This window comes from Cibotium barometz, chromosome 32, assembly GCF_041138505.1.
Source record: "Cibotium barometz isolate CiBa-2024 chromosome 32, ASM4113850v1, whole genome shotgun sequence".
Classification (NCBI taxonomy): domain Eukaryota; kingdom Viridiplantae; phylum Streptophyta; class Polypodiopsida; order Cyatheales; family Cibotiaceae; genus Cibotium; species Cibotium barometz.
In genome coordinates this window covers 37,362,378-37,388,910 of record NC_141077.1, presented here as the reverse complement: position 1 = coordinate 37,388,910, position 26,533 = coordinate 37,362,378, and the positions used below count along the sequence as shown (strand labels likewise).

The following is a 26,533-nucleotide window of genomic DNA, read 5'->3' as shown; positions in this document are numbered from 1 at the left end:
CCTTGATAAGTGCCCAATGCCCACATGAAAAGTGTTCATACACTTATTAATGTGTTAATACTTATTGTGTGTGTGTGTGTGTGTGTGTGTGTGTGTGTGTGCTGGTGTGCGTGCGTGAGAGGGGCGACCTGTCGAGACAAAGAAGATTCCTGTTGTCCATCTGTGTGAGCGGCCTCTCTTCAACTGGCTATCGCCGTTTCTTGTTGTGCTTGGTATCGACTCAATTTAGACGTCGACTGTACATGTTGGTTGAACGTTGTCGCCACAGGTTTGTTGTTGTTTGGAACACCACTGGAAATCATTTCAGATCATGGACCACGTTTTAGAGGGGACTTACTTCAGGAACTGTTAGCCAATCTTCATATACAACACAGGTATACAACACCCTATTATCCTCGATGTAATCGTTTAGTGGAAAAAGTGAATGGGACCTTATGCAAAATCATCACAAAAATGATTGGGAATAATCCAAAGGACTAGAACAAATATCTCAATAGTGCATTATAGGCATACAGAACCACCATGGTTGTTTCTATATGGCTTAAGACAACTTATTGTATGGTACGATACCGTACGGTCCAATTTCCGACCGTTTCTAACCGTTGCCACCTGTGCGCAGTTTTGTGAAGTAGCTGTTTTTGACCGTTTGGATGCCCGTTTTGCATGTAGCCTCTACCTGTATAAGGCTCAAGCCTTCAAGCTCCTTCTCCACGTCTTCAAGCCTTCAAGCTCTCAAGCCTTCAAGCTCTAAGGCTTAAGCTCTCAAGCCTTTGAGCTCTAGAGTCTAACTCTCAGCTCTCAAGCTTCAAACCTCCAACCTCTCTAGCCCCTCTCTCTCTCTCTCTCTCTCTCTCTCTCTCTCTCTCTCAAGCCCTCCATCTATGATCTCTCTCAAGCTCTCAAGTTCTCAAGCTTTGAAGCTCGCAAGCTCTCACCTTGGAAGCTCTCTCTCTCTCTCTCTCTCTCTCTCTCTCTCTCTCTCTCTCTCCCGCTCCCTGCCTGCGCCCCCCTTCGCTCTCTCTCCCGCTGCGCCCCCCCTGCCCGCTGCCTGCCTGCGCCCCCCCTCCCGCTACCTGCCCGCTGCCTGCCTGCACCCCCCTTCGCTCTCTCCCCCGCTGCGCCCCCCCCTCCCGCTGCCTGCCCGCGCCCCCCTTCACTCTCTCTCCCGCTGCCTGCCCTGCGCCCCCCCTTCGCTGCCTGTCTACCTGCGCCCCTGCGCATCTCTCCCTCCCCTCCTCCCCGCCTGTGCACCCTCTTGCCCGCCTGCACCCCGCCCTTTGTCCCCTCCATCTCTCTCTCTCTCCCTTCCTTCATCCTCATTTTTCTGCTCCCCCCCCCCCTCCCTGCCTGTGAACCCCGGTCACCATCCCTAGGGCCCTAATGGGGACTTGAACCCCCCACCCTATTTCATCTCACCATTTTTCTCTTTCCCTCCCACATATTTACCTGCTCCTTTCAAACATTCCCTCCCTCTACAATGGGACGGTCTGTAGATGACAAAATCAGCCAGCTTGATCATATCCTTAGGGATCTTATCAAGGACCAGAAGAGGACATTGGACAGCACCATCACCGCCATCAAGAAGGACTTATTGACGCGCATGGGAAAGCTGGAGGCCGAAGCGGAAATATGGAAGACAGAGAAGCTTACCATGCAAGAGTAGTGGGAGAAGGAAAAGCTCGCCATGCAAGAGGAAATCAACCTTTTGAAGGGCAAAGTGGCATCCTTACGCGATCGTCCACGGGAGGAAGGAGAGACTCTTGAGGTGGACAAAGAGGCAATCAAAGAAGAGATCACCAAAACCCTCACCCACACAATCGAGGGGAAAATGGAGGCGGCCCGCGAAGGATGGGTAGTAGTGATGAAGAAGAACATCAAAAAGGAGGTGCAAGAAGATGTACAAGTGATGAAGAAGAACATCAAGAAGGAGGTACAAGAAGATGTACACATGATGCACTCTACTCTTGATGAAGAGAAGATGCGACGGATCCGGCGCCTAACCATCCGAGTCACAGGGATACCAGAGAGCAGTGCCTCCACGCCCGAGATTGACGGGCGGAACCTATGTACCAAGCTGGGACTTAAGGAGGATGAGCCGCTCCCATTCACTAGAGTATGGAGGACAACCCCAAAGGACTCCACCAAAGGCAAGGCCTTAGTGCTACAGTTCCCGGACGAGGAGAGTAAGATGAGCTTTATGAGAAGACGTGCTATCTTGAGGAGCTTGCCAGGGGACCCCATCTACTTCGATGATGACCTCACATGGATGCAGCTGGAGCACAGAAGATTATGCATGCCGAAGATCAAGGCGGCACGCAAAGAAGGGAAGAAGGCACATTATAGGGATGGTCACATCTACATTGATGGGAAGAGGGTCGAATAGCGCCATCTGGCCTATGAGACACGGAGGAAACAACATGAAGACAAAGAGATACACATAGCAATCTGGAACTGTAATGGAGTCCTATGGACACATCCAGGGAGACTTGAGGAGGTGATGGAGAGCCGGGATATCATCTTGATGACAGAGACACATGAGAGCCCGGAGAGGGGCTTACCACGGGTTGAGGGTTATCAGTGGGAGTCAGCTCACCGACAGGGGATGAGACAGGCCACCTCCCGAGGTTCAGGAGGTATTGCAGTGCTTTTCAGGCATGGGTTACATGAGCACGCTCGAGTCGTAGCACAAGACTCGGAGGCGAGATACATGTGGATTAGCTTACGCCTCTCGGAGACCAGATGGATTTATATCGCCCTTTGCTACTTTCCTCCGAAGGGGTCGCGGTTTGCCACCACCGAGGAGCCGGGTGGAGGAGAGGCTAGTGAGTCTCCATACTCTGTCTTATCTGAGGAGATCTTACACTATTCGACACTGGGAGAAGTCTTCTTGATGGGGGACTTCAATGCACGGACTCAGAGCAGACAATGCGAGATCTATGACTTTGAGGATCCCCTGAGACTAGAGCCGCTAGCTACAGAGGATACAGGGACCACTCGGATCTCCGCTGATGGAGGAGCTGACAGCACTGGATATGGGCAACATTTGCTGGAGCTTGGGGCCCGACACCATCTCGTTATTTATAATGGGATGACTCAGTGGCCAGATTCAGGTGGGTTGACTTGCTTTCCAGTGGGAGGCGGCAGTAGTACAGTGGATTATGTGATGGGATCCCGGGAGGCAGCAGATATGGTGTCTCACTTCACCGTACCACCATGCCCCATTGGGGCGGATCATACATACCTATCCCTCACTTTTAGGAGCTTACTGGAGACCCACCCACCCATCATACAGCCACCACGCACTATTTTCCACTTCACTCAGGACCTAGCCGATGTGTATGACTCATGTTCATGATCAGCTATTTGCCTTAGACCCATCGGCACCCATGGCTATGCTCACTTTCCAGCTCTCACATGTACTGCACTCCGCAACCGAGGAGTTTCCCATATCACATACAGACAGGACAGCAACCTACATCTGGGAGCATGCCCCAAAACGGATGGTATGATGATGAGTGCAGAAACCTTTACTGCAGTCTCCAAGTGCAGAGGGCTCGCGGGGAGATCACCCAAAGACAAGCAGGCAAGAGGATGCATACTCTCACCCGCCGTAAGCGGCGAGCTTATGAGGAGGCTCAGTACTAGGACATATATCACATGCTCATGAGCAGAGATGCTGCTGCTGCTTGGAGGAGACTCAGAGAGCCCCGTCCTCCCACACCTATTACCGATCCTCAGACCTGGCAGACATATGCAGAGAGACTCTATGATGTGCCTGCACAGCCCCCTATACCACAGCCCACAGAGCCATGCCCCACAGTCTCCACCTTCTTCACCCCACCTATGGTTAGGAGGGCCATATGCCGACTCCAACATGGACGGGCGACAAATCCTACAGGATTACAGGGAGAGCATCTCATCTATGCTATTGATACATTGGCACCATTTCTTGCTCATCTCTTCAACAGAGCTCTGTCAGAGGGGTTTCCGGCTGAGTGGATGATGCACACTATTGTGCCGATCCATAAAGCGCGAGATGTACTAGACCCCGGGAACTACAGCCTACAGGACCATCATGATTGGCCATATATTGGCCAAACTATACGGGGCAGTTTTGGAGGCAGAGCTGAGCACTCATGCAGAGGATGGGGGATTGAGAGCAGCAGGCCAGGCAGGCTTCCGACAAGCCTTCTTGACCATCGACCACATTTTTACATTGAGGTGCCTGATTGATCAGGCCAAGGCACGGAGACAACAGCTCTATTGTTGCTTTGTGGATTTCCGCAAGGCATTTGATACTGTGCCCAGAGAGCGCCTCTTTCGGCGACTACAGACACTAGGCATACCCTCAGACATGATGTGGGGCATATACAGGCTATATGAGCAGGTCTTTGGGAGAGTCCGATGCCCAGGAGGCTTGTCCGACACAGTTGCTAGCACCATTGGTGTGAAGCAGGGGTGCCCGCTCTCCCCCACGCTCTTTGGGCTCTATATTGATGAGGTGGTCGACTACATCACACAGGGAGGAGGCTCTGGGATTGAGCTATCAAGTATTACTCTCCATGTTATGCTTTATGTTAATGACATCGTCTTGGTATCCGACACGTAGGTTGGGCTTCAAAGACACCTTGTGGCTCTTGATGACTTCTGCGCACAGCAAGGTCTCACAGTGAACCTTGGGAAAACCAAGGTTATGATCTTCCACACCTCACCCGCAGTCAGGAGCCACACTACTCTCACATTAGCAGGAGGGCGGGTCGAGGTGGTGAGCTCTTATGTTTACCTTGGCATCACATTTACTAGCTCAGCGGGACGCTTCTCCATGGCTCAGGCAGTCCGAGACAGAGTGACTCGGGGATATGCAGCTCTTGCTGGCCTTGAGCGTCAGTGTCATTAGGCACATTTTCAGGAACCCCGCACGAAGGGGTGGCTCTTTGATACATTAGTGACACCAGCCTTGATGTATGCAACAGCGGCTTGGGCACCAAGGCTTGCAGCCTCCACATGGGTACAGCTAGAGAGACCACAGATCTTGATGCTCTCGAGGATGATACGCAGCAAACCATCTGTCCCGCATGACATTGTTCGAGCTGAGTTTGCTGCACCACCTATGGCAGTGGAGGCATTGTTCCAGACGATCTCCTTTATATACAGGATGAGGGAGATGCCCATGGAGAGATTATCCCGCCGATCCAGACAGCTGGCCGAGCCTGGACACACTGGATCTTGGTATGCACACATGCTACAATGGTTCTCACATCATGGGATAGACATCGAGCGGTTGCCACCTTTTCAGTATGATCAATCTGCTTCTCTCTCAATGAGAGGAACAGAGTGATGAGACAGGACATATGGCAGCGCTACATACAAGAGACATGGACAGCACCAAAGAGCCCACTACCACCGAAGATGCTGTATTACAGAGACCACTTTATGAGCATCTCAGGGGATGGGTTTATACAACGACTGCGGTATATGGATGTATACATGCCACACAGCTCTCGCGTTGCTATTGGACAGCTACGAGTCTCATCACATCAGTTAGAGATAGACGCTCAGAGAGCAGCACGGGTTCCCAAAGCCGAGCGGATATGCAGATTGTGCCACGAGGAGGTGGAGACTAAGGATCACTTTGTATGTAGATGTAGAGCCCACCAGGGGGTCAGAGATAGCTATGCAGGATTGTTTGAGGAGCACTCTTCACTACATCAGTTGATGGAGGCCTCGGACCAACGACAGCTTGGCAGACTACTACTAGAGCTTCATAGTTCTCGAGAGAGATACAGTCCCAGCTCTCAGATTTCTTCCAGAGACCTATGCCAATGCCAGCTGATGTACCACGTGGGGTGACCGCACAGAGAGCAGAGGAATTGAGAGCCAGGAGGAGACCTAGACAGACTGGACACAAAGCACCCCAACTCCGTCACCGAGAGATAGCAGCTATCCAAATGAGACACCAGATGGAGACACAGGAGAGGCTAGCTCGCTTTCCTTCAGACTCAGGGTACATGTTCACGCCACTCACAGCCTCAGCATCGGCGATGTATGATATCTTATATCCCTCTTATGGCACTGGATGGAGTTAGACATACATCTGCATAGCATGCTTGTACTACCCCTTCAGCATATAGAGATGCATCTTGCCTTAGCACTCCATCCACATCCCCACCCCCCTTTATATTGTTTGTATATGGGCTCCACCGATTCATGATGATTCACAGTTGTATCCAGACACATGCACACTTTTTCTTTTCTTTCTTTTCCTTTTCTTTCTTTTTCTTTTCTTCCGATGACCGGAAGAACACGGTTGTATTATTTTTTGTCTCATAGGCCGACTTTGGCCTCTCGTAGACGTTAATATCTCTCTCTCTCTCTCTCTCTCTCTCTCTCTCTCTCTCTCTCTCTCTCTTTGCCCCTCTTTCTATCCTCTATTCCTCTATCTTCAAGGCTGCATAATCCATTGACCATGCATAAGTTCCACCCCATTCCCCCTCTCTCTACTCCTCTCACTCAAGCCACTCCTCTTCATCAATCATAATGACGAGAGACATGAATGAAGCCGCTCCTCTTCATCAATCATAATGATGAGAGACATGCCATCCATGTCTCACAAGCCGCCAGGAGATCAAACTGCTATAGATGGACGTGCAAATATTGTGGCAAGCCTTATGTGAGCGACCTCACTAGGCTTCGGGAGCACATTGCAAAGGTGGGGGGGCAGGTGGCACCATGCAAGCAAGTGCCTCAAAACATCACTGATGAGATGTTTAGAGCCATTAGGGGTGTCAACTTTCCAAGTAGGAACTCAAGCGCCCATGATGAGGTCATTTCCGCGCCACAGGATACTTCCTCTCCTGCCATCTCCGCCTCCGCAAAGAAGCCAAGGTCCGACCAAGGCACGAGGCAATCTACTTTAGCTGAAGCTGCCGGGGATTCCATGGGTCCCCTATCACATCTTCCAGAGCATCAACGTCAAGCAGAGATAGAGATTGCATGCACCGTTATTGAGTGCAATCTCTCCTTTAATGTGCTCAAGGTGGAGCGAGGACGCTCCAATTGCCTTGTCACAAGACATTAGAGAGCCCGAGTTTGATGACGAGGGAAACATCCTTAGCGAAGGTGACTTCCACAAGCGCTTTGATGGGCACTCTTCTAATGGAGATGATCCTAGCGAGAGCTCTACTTTTGATAGTGATCACTTCTCCATCTAGCCTCCTCCATCTAGATTCTAGCCCCAACTCTCTAGCCTCTCTTTTTTGTACACCACTTCTTGTACTTACTACTACCTGCGCCTAGAGTGCCTCACAATGTATGACTTAGCCTATCATCTATGGATGTTTTCAACTTGGTTTTAATGGAATTTTGGTTTGTGTCATGTGACAACTTATCTTCTCTTTCAAATTGAAAATACCGAAGTTTGTAAGTGTTTTTTAAAAAGATCGTATTTTACTGTACGATAAGAAATATATATATATATATATCATACCGTATTTTCCCATACTCCTATCGTACGAACTGAATCATGCCATACGAAACAACTATGAGAACCACCTTTAAAGCTTCAATGGGTTTTACTCCTTTTCATCTAGTATATGGACAAGAAGCACTTCTTCCAATTGAGGTGGAGATTCCAAGTTTAAGGGTGTTAGAGGGAGATAAACAAGAGCAATTCAGACAAAGGCTGGAAGAATCATGTTGGATAGGAAACACGCAGTAGAACATTACACTCAGCAAGCTATGCAACAAAAGAGGAAGTTTGATAAAGGATAAGAATCTTGAAGAAGGAATACTTGTAATGAGAAATGATAATAGGTTGGTGTAACGGGTGGCGGACGCGTGTATTGGAATCGTATAAATGTGAACAAGATTCTGAGCACTTAACACTTGAGCATTACAACCACAAAGCTGAAAATGACAGTACACCACATAAAGGGGCCGATGATAGGCTGACCCCCCCCCTTTAGGTTATATTACCAAAAGAGTCTGCAAAGTACAAGATTACGGGTGCCTGGGGATTCACCACCAGCCTGCACCTGATTCTTCCAAATACATTATGAATGAATACATTTCAAACAAGAGAATCTGTAGGTACATCCGCCCTACACACAGGTACATCCACCCTGCACAAGCCTCTTCACAGGTACATCCGCCCTACACAAGAGTATCACAATCCTCACAGGTACTCCGCCCTGCACAAGATGTAAATGGATCTTTAGGCCCTGTTTCCACGCGAGAAACTGATCCAGAAACCTGTGTTCTTCGCGAGCAAGTGTCCCCAATGCTTGCCCTAAGCACCTGCTATACCAGAAATCCTTGAGACACATCCATGCTCACATATTCCATTGCTGTCCGGCCTGTTTTGTGCAATAACCAGTCCAAAACAGCAACTTTCTGTCGCGAGAAATCCACCTGTAAAGGGTCCTACAGCCCTGTGGAAGTCCCTAGAGCTGTCCTGTACTGTCCAAGTTGACTTTGGACACCTGTAACCAGCCCAAAACTCGCAATAACCAGAAATTGCAGGTCTGAAATTTACCAACCAACCCTTTAGAAGACTGTGGGGATCGTTGTCCAAGCTTGTGTGAGTCCGGGAAGCAAGCAACCAGCCCTATAGCAACTCCCAAAGCTCCAACCAGCTCTCCAATATGTTGAATAATGAGTAAAACAGCCCAAAAGGGCCTCTTGAGGGAGGCGCCTTTTTCAGGTGCCACCTCAGGGGCCTGGTGGGTACACATGCTGGCTGACATGTGTCCCCATAAGGTGTCCAGGTAGGTGTCCAGCCCATAGTGCTCCATTTGTCCTGTTTCTATAAGTTTAGGTCCAACCAAATGGGAAATGGCCATAAGCTGTCCGGACTTCATTAATTTTGGTCCAACCAAATGCGAACGCATTGTAAGTTGTCCGGCCACTTATTAATGAGTGTGGACCTGCAAACCAATAAACCTTAGTAGTAAATGAAGTAAGCTGTAAATTGAGTGTGGACGCACTTACCACCTGCAAAACCCATAAGCCCACGATTTTAGGCCCAAACAGGAGTGCACACACGTGTCCACAAGGTGCCCGGGCGTCCCCGGTCCCTCGGACTTCACAAGCCAAAATAACAAGCATTGTCCAGGCAGCAAGACAATGTCACACAAAGTAAAATAAAGTTATGGCATGCATCATTTATGCATTGTGCACATGTAAACTTAGAGAACCACCTATCATCATTCTTGTACTTGAAAATATTCCACCTGCCATCATAACACACCATGTGTGCATGGCCGGAATCCACACGAGCACCGCCCGAAAGTCCACAAATGTCCTGCCATGTCCTTGGACTCATATGCATCCACTCATATGATCCATACACATGCCCAGGTATAATACATACATGCATCCGCATGTTTCTAGGCCTGACACGCATCCGCATGTCCCTAGAATACAGGGGTTTGTGACATTCCCCCCGGCTTCTAATCAGTTGACCGCAACTGAAAAGCCTCCAGATAGGCCTTCAAAAGATCTGGGTAATCCTCGAAGTAGGCCTCATCTATCCATTTCGCATCCAAAGCTGAATAATTCTTGAACTTCACAAGGTACCTACGAACAAGTTTGCCTCCCGCAAGCTTTCGTTCCTTGTGAAAAACAATCTGTTCAGGTTGAAGAATCTCTTCCAGCTCATCCACCTCGGATGGGTCTTCCAAAACCGGCTCAAACGGTGTCGGTCCCACATAAGGCCTCAATAGGCTCACATGAAAAGCATTATGCATGTTCCAATGATCTGGGAGTACAAGCCGAAATGCAACATCATTGATCTTCTCCAAGATCTGAAAAGGTCCATAGTACCTGTTGGAAAGCTTAGGGTACTTTCCCTCTTTCCCTGGCCTCTTCCGAAGGCGTGCCTTTTCAAATTTCAACAAGACCCAATCACCTTGTTTGAATTGTACATCCCTTCTATGCTTATCAGTTGCCTTTTTATTCTTGGTTTGAGACCTCTCTATGGCTGTCCGTACCTATGCAAATGCAGTATCCAAGTCTCTGACATACTCATCTGCTGCAAAAATCTCATCCTTTGTACGAAGGATGGGTGGTAGTACCACCTTGCCATAGATAATCTCAAAGGGCGCCTTGCCCGTAGAAGTATGTACCGTATTGTTGTAGGCAAACTCCACAAGTGGTAAATACTTCTCCCAATCCGATTTGCGGTCGGATACATAAGATTTCAGCAAGTCGAGGACGGCTGAATTTGCTATTTCACTTTGCCCATCTGTCTGTGGATGGTAAGCTAATGAGAAGTTTAGCTTTGTACCCATATTGTCAAACAATGCGCGCCAAAATAAGCTTGTGGTTCTAGGATCTCTATCCCCCACAATAGATTTAGGCATGCCATGGTGTTTGAATATCTGTGCCAAAAACATCCTAGCCATATGATCTGGCTTTATTGTCTTGCGCACAGGAATGAAATGTGCCTGCTTGCTAAACCTGTCAATGACGGTCCAAATAGCATCATTTCCCTGTGGCATCCTTGGCAAATCCATAATGAAATCCATAGCAATGCTTTCCCATGGTTCATTTGGTATAGGCAAAGGCTGAAGCAATCCAGGTGCTTTATGTCGATCAAACTTGACCTTTTGACATACCATACATTCACGTACATATGCTTCAATATCCTTGCGAATATCTGGCCAAAAGAAATACCTCTCCAAAGCTTGTGTTGTGGCCAAAATGCCTCTATGACCTGCATATGGAGGAGCATGGCACTCATCCATAACCTTATGGCGAAGGTTCTTTACCACACACATACGATTTTGCATCATGAGATATCCATCTCTTATGACATAAGATGGGACAGCAATACCCTCTTGCAAATCAGCCCATACATGTGCAAAATCCTCATTCAGATGATAAGTATTACGCATATCCGATAAGTCCTCATGGTATGCAACTGTAATAGCATGAACCTGTGGTCGTCTAGATAAGGCATCTGCCAACACATTCTTTTTCCCTGGAGTGTGTAAAATCTGAAAATGAAACATTGAGAGGAAATTTGCCCATCTCATATGCTTCTCTGAGAGCTTACTTTGAGTCAAAAAGTATCTCAAACTTTGATGATCAGTTTTGACCATAAAATCAGCCCCTAAAAGATAGTGTTTCCAAATAGTAAGGGCATGAATTACAACCAACAACTCCTTCTCATAAACCTGTAAGTGAAGCTCTGCATGTTGCAAGCGTCTGCTCTCATAGGCAATGGCATGTCCTTCTTGGTTCAAAACAGCCCCTATGCAGTCCCCACATGCATCACATTCCACCACAAAAGGTTTATGCAAATCCGGAATAATGAGTACCGGTCCCGAGATGATTGCACTCTTCAACTTTTGAAAGGCATCTCTCTCTTCTTGTGTCCATTTAAAGATTGCTTTCTTCTTCGTTAACTCATGTAACGGAGCGGCAATGAAAGCAAAATGCTTGACGAACCTCCTGTAGTAAGCACATAAACCAAGGAAGCTCCTCACTTCATGGACTGATTTCAGCTCTGGCCATTCTTGCATGGCTTGTCTCTTTGCGGGATCCATGCGCACACCATCCTTTGATACAATGTAAACCAAGATAGTGAATCTCTGGGAGGAAGAATTCACTCTTTTTTGCATTTATGTAGAGCTGATTTTCCTTAAGCTCTTTAAACACAATAGCCAGGTGCTCACGATGTTGGGCTTCATTCTTTGAGAATACAATAATGTCATCAAAGAATATACCCGTGAACTTTCTATGCTTTCTGAACACCCTGTCCATCATCCTGTTGAAGGTAGCGGGTGCATTTGTAAGGCCAAAAGGCACCACCAAAAACTCATAAAGACCAAAGGCTGTCCTAAATGCAGTCTTGTGTACATCTTGAGGTGCCACTCTCACTTGATGATACCCACTCTTGAGGTCTATTCGGCTGAAACATGCCGAACCTTCAAGCTTGTCCAAGATGTCATCAATGCGCGGAATCGGAAACCGATTCTTGATGGTTATCTTATTGAGGGCACGGTAATCAACACACATCCTGTAAGTACCATCCTTCTTTTGAACAAGAAGTACCGGCGAGCAATATGGCGAGGAACTAGGCCGAATCAAACCCTTTTCCAAAAGTTCATTCACCTGTGCCATAATCTCTTCTTGTTGACTAGCACTCACCCTGTGTGGTGGCCTATTAGGTGGAGAGCTACCGGGAATTAGATCTATGCAATGATCTTCCGGCCTCTCGGGTGGCAACCTTGCTGGCAAAGCATTCGCAAAACAATCTTTGAACTCATTCAAAAAGTTAAGCTTGTCTTGATCTAATGTACTAACATCAACACTAGAATATTCAATGGTATCACGTACAAAAACCAAGTAAGAACAAGCTGATTTCTTTATTGCCTTATTAATTTGTACATGGCTTACAAGAGGTATGGTACTTCCAGTAGTACCAGCATCTATAGAGTGTTCACGGCCTCTATGTACAAAGCTGATTTTCTTCTCTTTGTAAGCCTTAATAGGCTCTAAACGGTGATGCCAGGGCATCCCCAACAAAACATCACAACCTGTAAGAGGAGCCACTAAAAAGCTCTCATGGTCGAGGTAGTCCTGTATATGTACACGGAGCTTACCAATGACCGGAGTTACATCAACCTGTTTGCCCTCAAAGGCGGCATCTGCATTCATTTGCATTCCCATGTCTTCCACATTGAGACCTATGGCGGCAGCCATCTGTACGGATATAAAGTTATCTGTGAAAGCATCATCAAAAAGAAACAAAGCGGGCTGATCCTTCAATTTGCCCCAAGCCTTGCATATGACTCTACTCTTGGGCTCATGCCCTGTATTACCCTGCACATCAGGTACAACATTCACAAGAGGCTTTTCCACATTAGGCTCAGCATTCTTAGGATTCTGTGGGCATTTAGGATATATATGATCTTTACTGCCACACTTAAAGCATTTTCCAGCCTCCCTGTACTCTTCCAATTGCTGTTTTGAGAGCCCGAAATTGTGGCGTTTACCCCCCGGCTTCTTTTCGGAGTCATCCTTTGCATCTCGGCCCTTTGGGAGCATTCTTAGGTGGCTGTCCACCCTTTTTCTGGTCATAACCAGCCCTGAATTTGCTCTTGTTTTGACCTGCAAATGGCTTATTTGTGGGTGCTTTCATGTGCAAGTTCTCAGCAATCATGGCTGAGTGTTAAGCTCTTGTATGGTCTTATTTGGGTACACTCCCAAGCTTTGTTGGATGATGTGATGGAGCCCCGATTCAAACTTTCTCTTCTTCTCGTCCTCTCTAATCTTCATGAAGGGAGTAACCTTGAGAAGGACTTTCCAAAACTTTGCTATGTATGAAGCAACGGACTCTCCCTCATCTTGGGACAGCCAATCCCACTCCTTGCGTACATCCTTTGCAAAGTTTGGTGGTAAGAAATGATCATAAAACTGAATTTTGAAAGAAGACCAAGTTGGGGCAGCACTTCCATCAAGTATTTTTGCAAGCCACCGATCACTTGCCGTATCCTTGAGATGCATTCCCACATGCCTGAGCATAGACTTTTCCGAAAAGTCTTCATTGCAAAAAGCTATCTCAAACTCTCTAATGAAAGCAAGTGCTTTGGTAGAGTCCATCCGTCCCTGAAAGTTTTCAAACTTTACATCCTTGTCACCGGACTTGAACTCTCGAGGCTTCTTCCTTCTATGCGCATCCCTATGTACATCCTGTTCATCTCCATGGTGATGATGCCGCGATGAAGATTCACGATCCCTCTTCGTTCTCTCTTGAGCCACACTCTCCGAATGAGTGGAAAGCTCTGCAAGCTCTCGGGGTTTCTCAACATCCATTTCCTTTGCAATTGCTTCAAAAGTGACTTCATGGACCGAAGCCTTTGCCTTCGCAGCCAACACCCTTTGTACATCCCTATAGCGTCGCACTTGACGCCTCAAAGATTCCAAATCAGAATACATAGTGTCATGAGTACCTGCATCTCCATAGACATCATTGCCTGCAGCATCTCTTTCATCCCTTGTACCATGAAATTCACAGTCCTGTGTGTTCTCCACACTGTCAGAAATGTGGCTGTCCATGACACTCAAATCACGTCACCAGTTATGATTCCAAGCCTCAGACCATTTTCCAATGAGGGGAAAAACTGAGCTCTGATACCAATGTAACGGATGGCGGACGCGTGTATTGGAATCGTATAAATGTGAACAAGATTCTGAGCACTTAACACTTGAGCATTACAACCACAAAGCTGAAAATGACAGTACACCACATAAAGGGGCCGATGATAGGCTGAACCCCCCCCCCCCCTTTAGGTTATATTACCAAAAGAGTCTGCAAAGTACAAGATTACGGGTGCCTGGGGATTCACCACCAGCCTGCACCTGATTCTTCCAAATACATTATGAATGAATACATTTCAAACAAGAGAATCTATAGGTACATCCGCCCTACACACAGGTACATCCGCCCTGCACAAGCCTCTTCACAGGTACATCCGCCCTGCACAAGAGTATCACAATTCTCACAGGTACTCCGCCCTGCACAAGATGTAAATGGATCTTTAGGCCCTGTTTCCACGCGAGAAACTGATCCAGAAACCTGTGTTCTCCGCGAGCAAGTGTCCCCAATGCTTGCCCTAAGCACCTGCTATACCAGGAATCCTTGAGACACATCCATGCTCACATATTCCATTGCTGTCCGGCCTGTTTTGTGCAATAACCAGTCCAAAACAGCAACTTTCTGTCGCGAGAAATCCACCTGTAAAGGGTCCTACAGCCCTGTGGAGGTCCCTAGAGCTGTCCTGTACTGTCCAAGTTGACTTTGGACACCTGTAACCAGCCCAAAACTCGCAATAACCAGAAATTGCAGGTCTGAAATTTACCAACCAACCCTTTAGAAGACTGTGGGGATCGTTGTCCAAGCTTGTGTGAGTCCGGGAAGCAAGCAACCAGCCCTATAGCAACTCCCAAAGCTCCAACCAGCTCTCCAATATGTTGAATAATGAGTAAAACAGCCCAAAAGGGCCTCTTGAGGGAGGCGCCTTTTTCAGGTGCCACCTCAGGGGCCTGGTGGGTACACATGCTGGCTGACATGTGTCCCCATAAGGTGTCCAGGTAGGTGTCCAGCCCATAGTGCTCCATTTGTCCTGTTTCTATAAGTTTAGGTCCAACCAAATGGGAAATGGCCATAAGCTGTCCGGACTTCATTAATTTTGGTCCAACCAAATGCGAACGCATTGTAAGTTGTCCGGCCACTTATTAATGAGTGTGGACCTGCAAACCAATAAACCTTAGTAGTAAATGAAGTAAGCTGTAAATTGAGTGTGGACGCACTTACCACCTGCAAAACCCATAAGCCCACAGTTTTAGGCCCAAACAGGAGTGCACACACGTGTCCACAAGGTGCCCGGGCGTCCCCGGTCCCTCAGACTTCACAAGCCAAAATAACAAGCATTGTCCAGGCAACAAAACAATGTCACACAAAGTAAAATAAAGTTATGGCATGCATCACTTATGCATTGTGCACATGTAAACTTGGAGAACCACCTATCATCATTCTTGTACTTGAAAATATTCCGCGTGCCATCATAACACACCATGTGTGCATGGCCAGAATCCACACGGGCACCGCCCGAAAGTCCACAAATGTCCTGCCATGTCCTTGGACTCATATGCATCCACTCATATGATCCATACACATGCCCAGGTATAATACATACATGCATCCGCATGTTTCTAGACCTGACACGCATCCGCATGTCCCTAGAATATAGGGGTTTGTGACAGTGGGATTGAAGACATAACACAATTTTTCAGGAAAAGATATTCAGATTTCAGATTTAGGAAAAATCAGATATTTTCTTGAGTTGCAGGTGAGTCTAAAATGTAGAGATGAGTTGCCATATGTTGTATGCATAGGATATGAGCTGTCCAAGCAAGAATCCACATTGAATGCCATCTAGACAGGTTGCTAAAATCATGGCGACAATTTTAGCAAAAGGGAGAGATACTAGGAGGTGTCCCTTTATTGCCCTTTTGAGAGTCTTTTCAAGAGAAGTAGGTGAAAACAAATTCTAGAATAGGGGGAACACGAGTTCAAACCATTTTGGCAACATGGGCATCACACCTGACATGTGTACAACACCAATGTATGGATAGCAAATTCCAAAAAGTAAGAAAGCATGTACTTGCAGGTCGATGAGGGGAATGAATAATGAGAGGAAGCCATATCCTCGCGAGCTCGGTGCTGCGAGGCCACTGAGAGCTCCCCCCCAACCCCCCCATCCCTAGTGGAGTCCATCCAAGACATTTGGCAAAATATCATTCACACCCTCAGCAGCCACTCGGGGATGCTTGAGGGAGATTCGGACCGCATGCGGAGACGTCGAGAGGCCTTCCTCCACACTTGGCAGCATGGTCCCTTCCTCTCAAACCGAGACGGCGACCTCACTTGGCATTACAAGCCACCAGTGTGGCTTCCCCACCCCCCCCCCCAAAAAAAAAAAAAAGAAACCCCACTTGTATGAGGTAGTTGCCTACGAGAGCGTCCAGCCATGGTGGGGACCAAGAGAGCATCCAGCCATGCTAGTTGCCTACGAGAGCGTCCAGCCATGGTGGGGACTACCTCCCAAGTGTTTTCCCTCTTTTAGAGGCTCTGAAATGTTGGTTGGTTTTCATATAACTAATAGAAGGAACTTTTTAAAAAAGACAGGCAACATTTAATGTGCAGGTTCCCTGTTTGATAGGAAACGCACTAGAGCACACAAAGGTAGCAAATATTTACAAATTTGAGCCTTGAAGCTCTAATTCTCATATCAAGTAAAGCAAATACTCCACAAAGGAGAGCCATTGAGCACTGAATAGTGCTGTTTGTGCGTGTTAATTGCTGTCTTGATTAAGTTAGTTTAATTAATTTCTTCCACCACTCTAGCACTAATACATGGCCCCAACCTTGGCTTAGCTTTCAAATGAGGGGGAAATTCCAAGCTTTCCACATTCTTCCAACACCATAAGGTCTATCCACAAGGTTGGAGACCACATAGAGCCAAGTAGCTACACCATCATGATGAGCCACACTGATAAGATCTGCACATTAGCACTGAAGTGCCACCATAAGCAATTTTGCAGGAGAGGGGCGAACACAAAAGGAAAAGCTGATTTTATACGTAATTACTCCACTCTCGATCAAATTTGGCACTTAAGACAACTATTTACAAGACATGAAGGCAACATTCTAAACTTGAAAATGTGTTCATCTCAGTGTTTTGTTTATTTTAAGGATCGCTTGTCATTAGAAGAAAGATGAACAAGGGGACAATTTGAACCTGATATTTGAACTCGCTCTTTGCTTGTATGCCTCTAGTTCTGATTTCAAATAATTTGCAGCTTGAATCAGGCCAATACTTCCTTCCTGTAAACAAACAGTTAATTCATGAACCAAAACGGAAGGCATCAAATCAGGCAACAAGAAAATGCAAAGTGACTTGAGCTCACAAAGGTTTGTACATTCACTAATGTGTATGAAATGCATACAATAATTTCAAATAGAAAATCTAAGGATTCTACAGAATCATAGTTGCATTCCGTACTGGTACGGAAAGATTAAGTCTGCACAGTACGGATCCGTACGTCGTACGGAACAGCACAACTTGGACTTTTTTTTTGGTCGGTTCGCATCGCCTAGGGTTCCGCCGCCTTTTTTTTCCAAATTCCCTTGTGTTTTGGGCCGCCGTCACGTTTCCGTACCTGTGCACTGTACCTACGCCACGTGACCTTCTGCGCCCGTCCGTCTGCTGCTGTCCAGCTTCAAGGTGCCCATTGCCCACCACCCCCCGCCCCCTGCTGTTTTTCCCACCCGCCCCTGCTCAGGCCCCCAAGGCAGCAACATAATGGGGACTTGAATTTCATTTCATCCACTTCTTCTCTCCCGCTGCCTGTTCTTTGCCTGCTCCTTTCAAACATTCCCTCCCTCTACAATGGGAGGGTCTGTAGATGACAAAATCAGCCAGCTTGATCATATCCTTAGGGATCTTATCAAGGACCAAAAGAAGACATTGGACAGCACCATCACCGCCATCAAGAAGGACTTATTGACGCGCATGGGGAAGCTGAAGGCCGAAGCAGAAATATGGAAGGAAGAGAAGCTTACCATGCAAGAGGAGTGGGAGAAGGAAAAGCTCGCCATGCAGGAGGAAATCAACCTTTTGAAGGGCGAAGTGGCATCCTTACGCGATCGTCCACGGGAGGAAGGAGAGACTCTTGAGGTGGACAAAGAGGCGATCAAAGAAGAGATCACCAAAACCCTCACCCACACAATCGAGGGGAAAATGGAGGCGGCCCGCGAAGGATGGGTAGAAGTGATGAAGAAGAACATCAAAAAGGAGGTGCAAGAAGATGTACAAGTGATGAAGAAGAACATCAAGAAGGAGGTACAAGAAGATGTACACATGATGCAGTCTACTCTTGATGAAGAGAAGATGCGACGGATCCGGCGCCTCAACATCCGAGTCACAGGGATACCAGAGAGCACTACCTCCACGCCCAAGATTGACGGGCGGAACCTATGTACCAAGCTAGGACTAAAGGAGGATGAGCCGCTCCCATTCACTAGAGTATGGAGGACAACCTCAAAGGACTCCACCAAAGGCAAGGCCTTAGTGCTACAGTTCCCGGACGAGGAGAGTAGGATGAGCTTTATGAGAAGACGGGCTATCTTGAGATGCTTGCCAGGGGATCCCATCTACTTCGATGATGACCTCACATGGATGCAACTGGAGCATAGAAGATTATGCATGCCAAAGATCAAGGCGGCACGCAAAGAAGGGAAGAAGGCACATTATAGGGATGGTCACATCTACATTGATGGGAAGAGGGTCGAATAGCGCCATCTGGCCTATGAGACACGGAGGAAACAACATGAAGACAAAGAGATACACATAGCAATCTGGAACTGTAATGGAGTCCTATGGACACATCCAGGGAGACTTGAGGAGGTGATGGAGGGCCGGGATATCATCTTGCTGACAGAGACACATGAGAGCCCGGAGAGGGGCTTACCACGGGTTGAGGGTTATCAGTGGGAGTCAGCTCACCGACAGGGGATGAGACAGGCCACCTCCCGAGGTTCAGGAGGTATTGCAGTGCTTTTCAGGCATGGGTTAGATGAGCATGTTCAAGTCGTAGCACGAGACTCGGAGGCGAGATACATGTGGATTAGCTTACGCCTCTCAGCGACCAGATGGATTTATATCGCCCTTTGCTACTTTCCTCCGAAGGGGTCGCGGTTTGCCACCACCGAGGAACCGGGTGGAGGAGAGGCTAGTGAGTCTCCATACTCTGTCTTATCTGAGGAGATCTTACACTATTCAACATTGGGAGAAGTCTTCTTGATGGGGGACTTCAATGCACGGACTCAGAGCAGACAGTGCGAGATCTATGACTTTGAGGATCCCCTGAGACTAGAGCCGCTAGCTACAGAGGATACAGGGACCACTCGGATCTCCGCTGATGGAGGAGCTGACAGCACTGGATATGGGCAACATCTGCTGGAGCTTGGGGGCCGACACCATCTCGTTATTTATAATGGGATGACTCAGTGGCCAGATTCAGGTGGGTTGACTTGCTTTCCAGTGGGGGGCGGCAGTAGTACAGTGGATTATGTGATGGGATCCCAGGAGGCAGTAGATATGGTGTCTCACTTCACCGTACCACCATGCCCCATTGGGGCGGATCATACATACCTATCCCTCACTTTTAGGAGCTTATTGGAGACCCACCCACCCATCATACAGCCACCACGCACTATTTGTCACTTCACTCAGGACCTAGCCGAGGTGTACGACTATCATGTTCATGATCAGCTATTTGCCTTAGATCCGTCGGCACCCATGGCCATGCTTACCTCCCAGCTCTCACATGTACTTCACTCCGCAGCCGCGAGGAGTTTCCCATACCACATACAGACAGGACGGCCACCTACATCTGGGAGCATGCCCCAGAACCGATGGTACGATGATGAGTGCAGAAACCTTTACCGCAGTCTCCGAGTGCAGAGGGCTCGCGGGGAGATCACCCGGAGGCAGGCAGGCAGGAGGATGCATACTCTTACCCGCCGTAAGCGGCGAGCTTATGAGGAGGCTCAGTACTGGGACACATATCACATGCTCATGAGCAGAGATGCTGCTGCTGCTTGGAGGAGACTCAGAGAGCCCCGTCCTCCCACACCTATTGCCGATCCTCAGACCTGGCAGACATATGCAGAGAGACTTTATGATGTGCCTGCACAGCCCCCTATACCACAGCCCACAGAGCCATGCCCCACAGTCTCCACCTTCTTCACCCCACCTATGGTTAGGAGGGCCATAGGCCGACTCCAACATGGACGGGCGACAGATCATACAGGATTACAGGGAGAGCATCTCATCTATGCTATTGATACATTGGCACCATTTCTTGCTCATCTCTTCAACAGAGCTCTATCAGAGGGGTTTCCGGCTGAGTGGACGATGCACACTATTGTGCCGATCCATAAAGCGGGAGATGTACTAGACCCCGGGAACTACAGGACCATCATGATTGGCCATATATTGGCCAAACTATACGGGGCAGTTTTGGAGGCAGAGCTGAGCACTCATGCAGAGGTTGGAGGATTGAGAGCAGCAGGCCAGGCAGGCTTCCGTCGAGCCTTCTCGACCATCGACCACATTTTTACATTGAGGTGCCTGATTGATCAGGCCAAGGCACGGAGGCAACGGCTCTATTGTTGCTTTGTGGATTTCCGCAAGGCATTTGATACTGTGCCCAGAGAGCGCCTCTTTCGGCGACTACAGACACTAGGCATACCCTCAGACATGATGTGGGGCATATACAGGCTATATGAGCAGGTCTTTGGGAGAGTCCGATGCCCAGGAGGCTTGTCCGACACAGTTGCTAGCACCATTGGTGTGAAGCAGGGGTGCCCGCTCTCCCCCACGCTCTTTGGGCTCTATATTGATGAGGTGGTCGACTACATCACACAGGGAGGAGGCTCTGGGGTTGAGCTATCAGGTATTACTCTCCATGTTATGCTTTATGTTAATGACATCGTCTTGGTATCTGACACGCAGGTTGGGCTTCAAAGACACCTTGTGGCTCTTGATGACTTCTGCGCACAGCAGGGGCTCACAGTGAACCTTGGGAAAACCAAGGTTATGATCTTCCACACTTCACCCGCAGTCAGGAGCCACACTACTCTCACATTAGCAGGAGGGCGGATCGAGGTGGTGAGCTCTTATGTTTACCTTGGCATCACATTTACTAGCTCAGCTGGACGCTTCTCCATGGCTCAGGCATTCCGAGACAGAGTGACCCGGGGGTATGCAGCTCTTGCTGGCCTTGAGCATCAGTGTTATCAGGCACATTTTCAGGAACCCCGCACGAAGGGGTGGCTCTTTGATACATTAGTGACACCAGCCTTGATGTATGCAGCAGCGGTTTGGGCACCAGGGCTTGCAGCCTCCACATGGGTACAGCTGGAGAGACCACAGATCTTGATGCTCTCGAGGATGATACGCAGCAAACCATCCGTCCCGCACGACATTGTTCGAGCTGAGTTTGCTGCACCACCTATGGCAGTGGAGGCATTGTTCCAGACGATCTCCTTTATATACACGATGAGGGAGATGCCCATGGAGAGATTATCCCGCCGAGCTTTTGAGGCATCCAGACAGCTGGCCGAGGCTGGACACACTTCACTCTGTGCCTCCCGCTGCCTGCCTGTTCCCACGTTCTTTCTCTCTCTTCGTTGGTCCGCCTACCTGTTCCCACCCATCTTTCCTCAGGCCCCCAAGGCAGCAACATAACTCTCTCTCTCTGCTGAATCTCCTCTCTTTCCCTTTCCCCTGCATGACTTGACACCCCCCCTCCCTGTTGCTGCTGTTTCGTGCTGCTGTCATGGATTAATTTTCAGTCCATTGGCTGTGGGAAGTTCTGCAAAAAGTCATGGCCAAGACCGGGTTTAAAGAGGAGCTCGTGAAGGTGGAGGACAAGCTCGGCACAATTATCAAAGAAAACAAGAAGATGGTCGACTCTTCCGTTACCGCAATCATAAACCGCCTCTCCAAACTCGAGAAGGGATTTGACAAAATCCAAGAGCTCGAAGAGAGATCTTCCAAGCAAGAGGCTGAGATTTCAGCCTTAAAGGAGGAACTAGTGGAGGCCAAACTGCATGCTAAAAGTCAAGCGGCTGAAATCTCAGCCCTCAAAAAGGAGTTGGAATCCACTTCAAAAAGCAAGCTTGAGGATGGAGAATTTCAGCCCTCCTTGATTGAAGAGCTGAATACCATCAAGGAACAAATGAGGATCATTCGAGAGGAGGAGGAGCAACATAAAGAGAAGACATCTTCATGGGTGGAGGTGATCACAAAGACACAAAAGAAGATGGACGAGGCCGAGAAATGGATCGAGGTCGCCAAGAAAGGGAAAGGTAAAGAATCGCCACCCATCCCCACTCCCACCATCATCAACATGACCCTTGAAGAGGAGCAAAGGAGGAAGACCCGGGCCTTACATGTACGAGTGTCCGGTCTAAAAGACCGTGATGATGCGGAAGGGGAAACCAAGGAGCTCTTCTCTATGATGGGCATTGAAGCCACGCACACAAAGGCATGGAGAGTGGGAAAGAAGAGGGAAGGTAGTGGCGAATCTTCTTCTAAGGAGAGAGCACTTATCATTCGTTTCCCCTCCATGGAAGCGAAGAAGGACCTTGAAGAGACGTCCTACACTCAAGCAAACGGGAATATTTCTTGGAGATGACCTCACACTCTCGCAACTTGCCCACATGAAAGAAGTTATGCCCGAGATAAGGGCAGCCCGAGAGAAAGGGAAAGTGGCCTTCTATAGAGATGGTAGAGTGGTGATTATGGAGAGGCGCTCTTCATGACGGCGCGAGACCTATGGGACTACACTCAAAGTTGCTACTTGGAATTCTAATGGATCTCTACACCTTGATGTAGGGGCTTTTGAGGATAGTTTCACTGGGAGGGACATCATCTTCTACTGTGAGACGCATCAGGCTCCTGGACAGTCCATGCCACATGTTAGTGGATACAGATGGGAGAGCTTGTAGACCGGAGACTCGTTCAGAGCATAGAGGACGGGGCTCAGGAGGAGTGGCAGTATTGTTTAGAGAGGAGCTACAGCCACTGATACATATAGTCCGCAGAGATGAGCAGGCTAGGTACATGTGGGTTAGACTGAGGGCAGAGACCGGCAGATATCTCTACATTGCTATATGCTATTTTGCTCCTAGTACATCAGTGTATGCATCACCTAGCGGGCAGTCTCCCTTTTCTATTTTGGATGATGACATTTGGGAGTTCTCCAGGGATGGTGACATCATTCTCTTGGGGGACTTCAATGCCAGGACTGCCCATAACCAGACAGTATTTTATGATACCTCAGAGGAGATGTTGAGGGAGCTTGATGTTAGGGATATGGGCCTATCTAGACTCTCACAGGATGAGGAACATACAGTGTATGGGCGGTATTTGATAGACATGGGGACTGCACATGGATTGGCCATCCTGAATGGCCTACAGAGATTCCCGACATCGGGCGGTTTCACTAGCTTTCCACATCGGCATGGTGCTAGTACAGTGGACTATGTTATGGCTCAGCCCAGTCTCATTCCCTCTTTTCAGGATTTTATGGTAGGCACTAGGCCGGTTGGAATAGCAGTGGATCATGCTATCTTGTCCTTCACTCTCACATTTCAGTTCAGCACCGCTCCATTGGGACAGGTCTCCACACACACTCGTTATACCTTTACGAGGGAGACTGACACCGTATACACGGATGAGATATACAGACGCCTATGTGCCGAGGAGCCGGGACGGCCATTAGATGAGCTCACTCAGATATTGATAGAGACGCTTCATGCTGCAGCATCAGAGGCATATCCCCATAGTCAGCCTACACAGAGACGATCTGGGAACATGCCCCAGAACAGTTGGTATGATGAGGAGTGCAGAGAGATGAGGATCAGATTACAGAGAGAGGTGCTCATGGGTGTTACCACTCACAGACAGTCACGGATTACCTTCCGGCACCTAGTGCGACGGAAGAAGAGGGCTTATTTTGCTCAGTTAGAGAGGGATTTGTACCAGTTGTTTATGAGTCAGGACTCAGGCGAGGCATGGAGACTATTCCATGAGCATTCACCATCACCAGCCATTACCTCCACAGAGATTTGGGGTGAGTATGCAGCATCCCTGTACACAGCACCAGGACAGCCGCCCCTGCCAGCCCCATCGGAGCCATGCCCAGAGACGTGTGCTTTCTTTACTGCTGAGATGGTAAGGAAAGCTATTGACAGGATGAGGACTGGGAGAGCATATGATCATGATGGTTTGGTAACAAAGCACTTTATTCATGCCAGAGATATGCTTGCAGAGCTTATTGCTATGATGTTTAACCGAGCCATGTGTGAGGGTTTTCCTGAGACTTGGAATATGTCCACGATTGTGCCTATCTTCAAGTCAAGGGATCCTATGCTTCCTGGGAATTATCGTACCATCATGATTGGTCACACATTGGCTAGATTATATGCATCTATTCTTGAGCAGGAGTTGAGTAGATGGGCAGAGAGAGAGGGCATACGTGCATCAGGGCAGGCAGCGTTCAGGAGAGGTTTCTCCACTCTTGACCATATCTTGACACTCAGAGCTATTATTGAGGAGGGCAGATTATATGGCAGGAGGATTTATTGTTGCTTTGTGGATTTCCGCAAAGCTTTTGACACAGTACCGAGAGCCAGACTGATGCGCAGACTACAGGAGATGGGAGTGCCCACAGAGCTGATTTGGGGAATCATGGCTTTATACAGGACAGTTGTGGGGCAGGTACGTACTACCCAGGGTGTATCTGAGATGGTTCACTCCACTATTGGGGTGAAACAGGGCTGCCCCCTTTCCCCCACCTTATTTGGGATGTATGTGGATGAGGTTTCGAACTATGTAGAGCGGGAGGGTGACAGAGGAGCACAGCTAGCAGGGACATGGATTCCGCTGTTATTGTATGCTGATGATATTGTGCTGATCTCAGATTCTCCAGAGGGGATGCAGCGTCATTTGGATGCATTGCACATGTTTGCAGCGGACAGTGGATTGTCTGTTGACCTTGGTAAAACCAAGGTGATGGTGTTTAACACCACAGCACAGTGGGTTAGGAGGTCAATGCCCACCTTTACATATGGTCAGGAGACAGTGGAGTATACAGATGCATATACTTACCTTGGTGTGGTTTTTAGTGGCCCACTATTTTCCTTGAGGAGAGCAGCGGAGACCAAATTGACCAGAGCTTATGCAGCATTGGGGAGACTAGAGAGGATGTGTTCGTAGGTTCAGTTTCCGGAACCTCGAACAAAGCTCTGGCTCTTTGACACTTTGGTCACTTCAGCCATGCTGTATGGAGTGGAGATATGGGGACCCTCAGTGGATCACCACAGCCGAGCTGGTAGCACTGATGGATGGAGACGTATGGAGAGGTCCTTGGTTTCTATGATTTCCCGGATGATTAGGGCCAAGGCCTCCGTACCACATGATATTATCCGTGCAGAGATGGCTGCCCCCCCATTGGTAGTAGAGGCACTCACTCGATCAGTCTCCTTTATACATAGCACTTGGGCTCTCCCTAGAGACAGATATGCTCGCTTAGCCCTGGAGTCTTCACGACAGTTGGCGTCACAGGGAGACGGATCATGTTGGTATGCACAGATGACAGCTTGGTTCCAACTGCATGGCTTTAGTATGGACAGGCTACCTCCATTTCAGTACTCCCTGGATGCACCCTCCCTCTCTCTCACACGGGCAGAGATTACCAGACTTATCAGGCAAGACTTGACTCAGCTAGACACTAGGAGGACATGGATACAGCCGACACACGAGCTTGGTACGAAGATGGCTTTCTATAGAGATCATCTTCTCCAGCTCACGGAGGATGGGTTTGTGATTAGACCCAGCTACATGGATACTCATCTTTCTCATGGGGTACGGTGTGCTATTGGTCAGATGCGCACATCCTCACACCAGCTAGAGATTGAGACTGGCAAATTCAGAGGAGTACCAGCTGAGGCCAGGATTTGTCAGCTGTGCCAGATGGAGCCAGAGACAGAGTTACATTACATATGTCACTGTCCAGTATATTATGAGATACGAGGCCGTTTTCACTGCCTGTTCAGAGAGGGCTTTGGACCACTTTCTAGAGTCATGAGATACCAGGATCAGAGATGCCTCGGATTGTACTTGCTGGAGCTGCGTAGACATAGAAAGGGTCTCCTGAGAGGGAGGGGATCAGAGAGGGAGAGACACCTACAGAGGCAGATTACAGACTTCTTTCGACCAGAGATTGAGCAGTCAGGTCAGCAGGCATTGCAGCTAGCCCCAGAGTACAGCCGCACCAGAGGTACACTGATTGATCGGGCTATAGAGCTGGGGCGGTCCAGGCGCCCCAAGATGAGAGGCCCATCTCGACACCGGCGGAGACTACAACAGGGGATCAAGACCATACTAGC

The 26,533-nt window shown here is 48.5% G+C and overlaps 1 protein-coding gene across 3 annotated transcripts in view; it reads right to left on the bottom strand.

Moving 5' to 3' along the window:
• LOC147620153 (Zn-dependent exopeptidases superfamily protein) overlaps positions 1 to 26,533 on the bottom strand; it is a 324,985-nt gene that overhangs the window by 277,245 nt on the left and 21,207 nt on the right. For all 3 annotated transcript variants that reach the window (XR_015261749.1, XM_086772348.1, XM_086772350.1), the window contains exon 2: positions 17,310 to 17,395. Coding sequence is in view for 2 of the 3 variants with exons in the window: in XM_086772348.1 (XP_086628474.1) it covers positions 17,310 to 17,395 (86 nt within the window). In the remaining variant the exon portion in view is untranslated. The remainder of the gene's footprint in view (positions 1 to 17,309; positions 17,396 to 26,533) is intronic.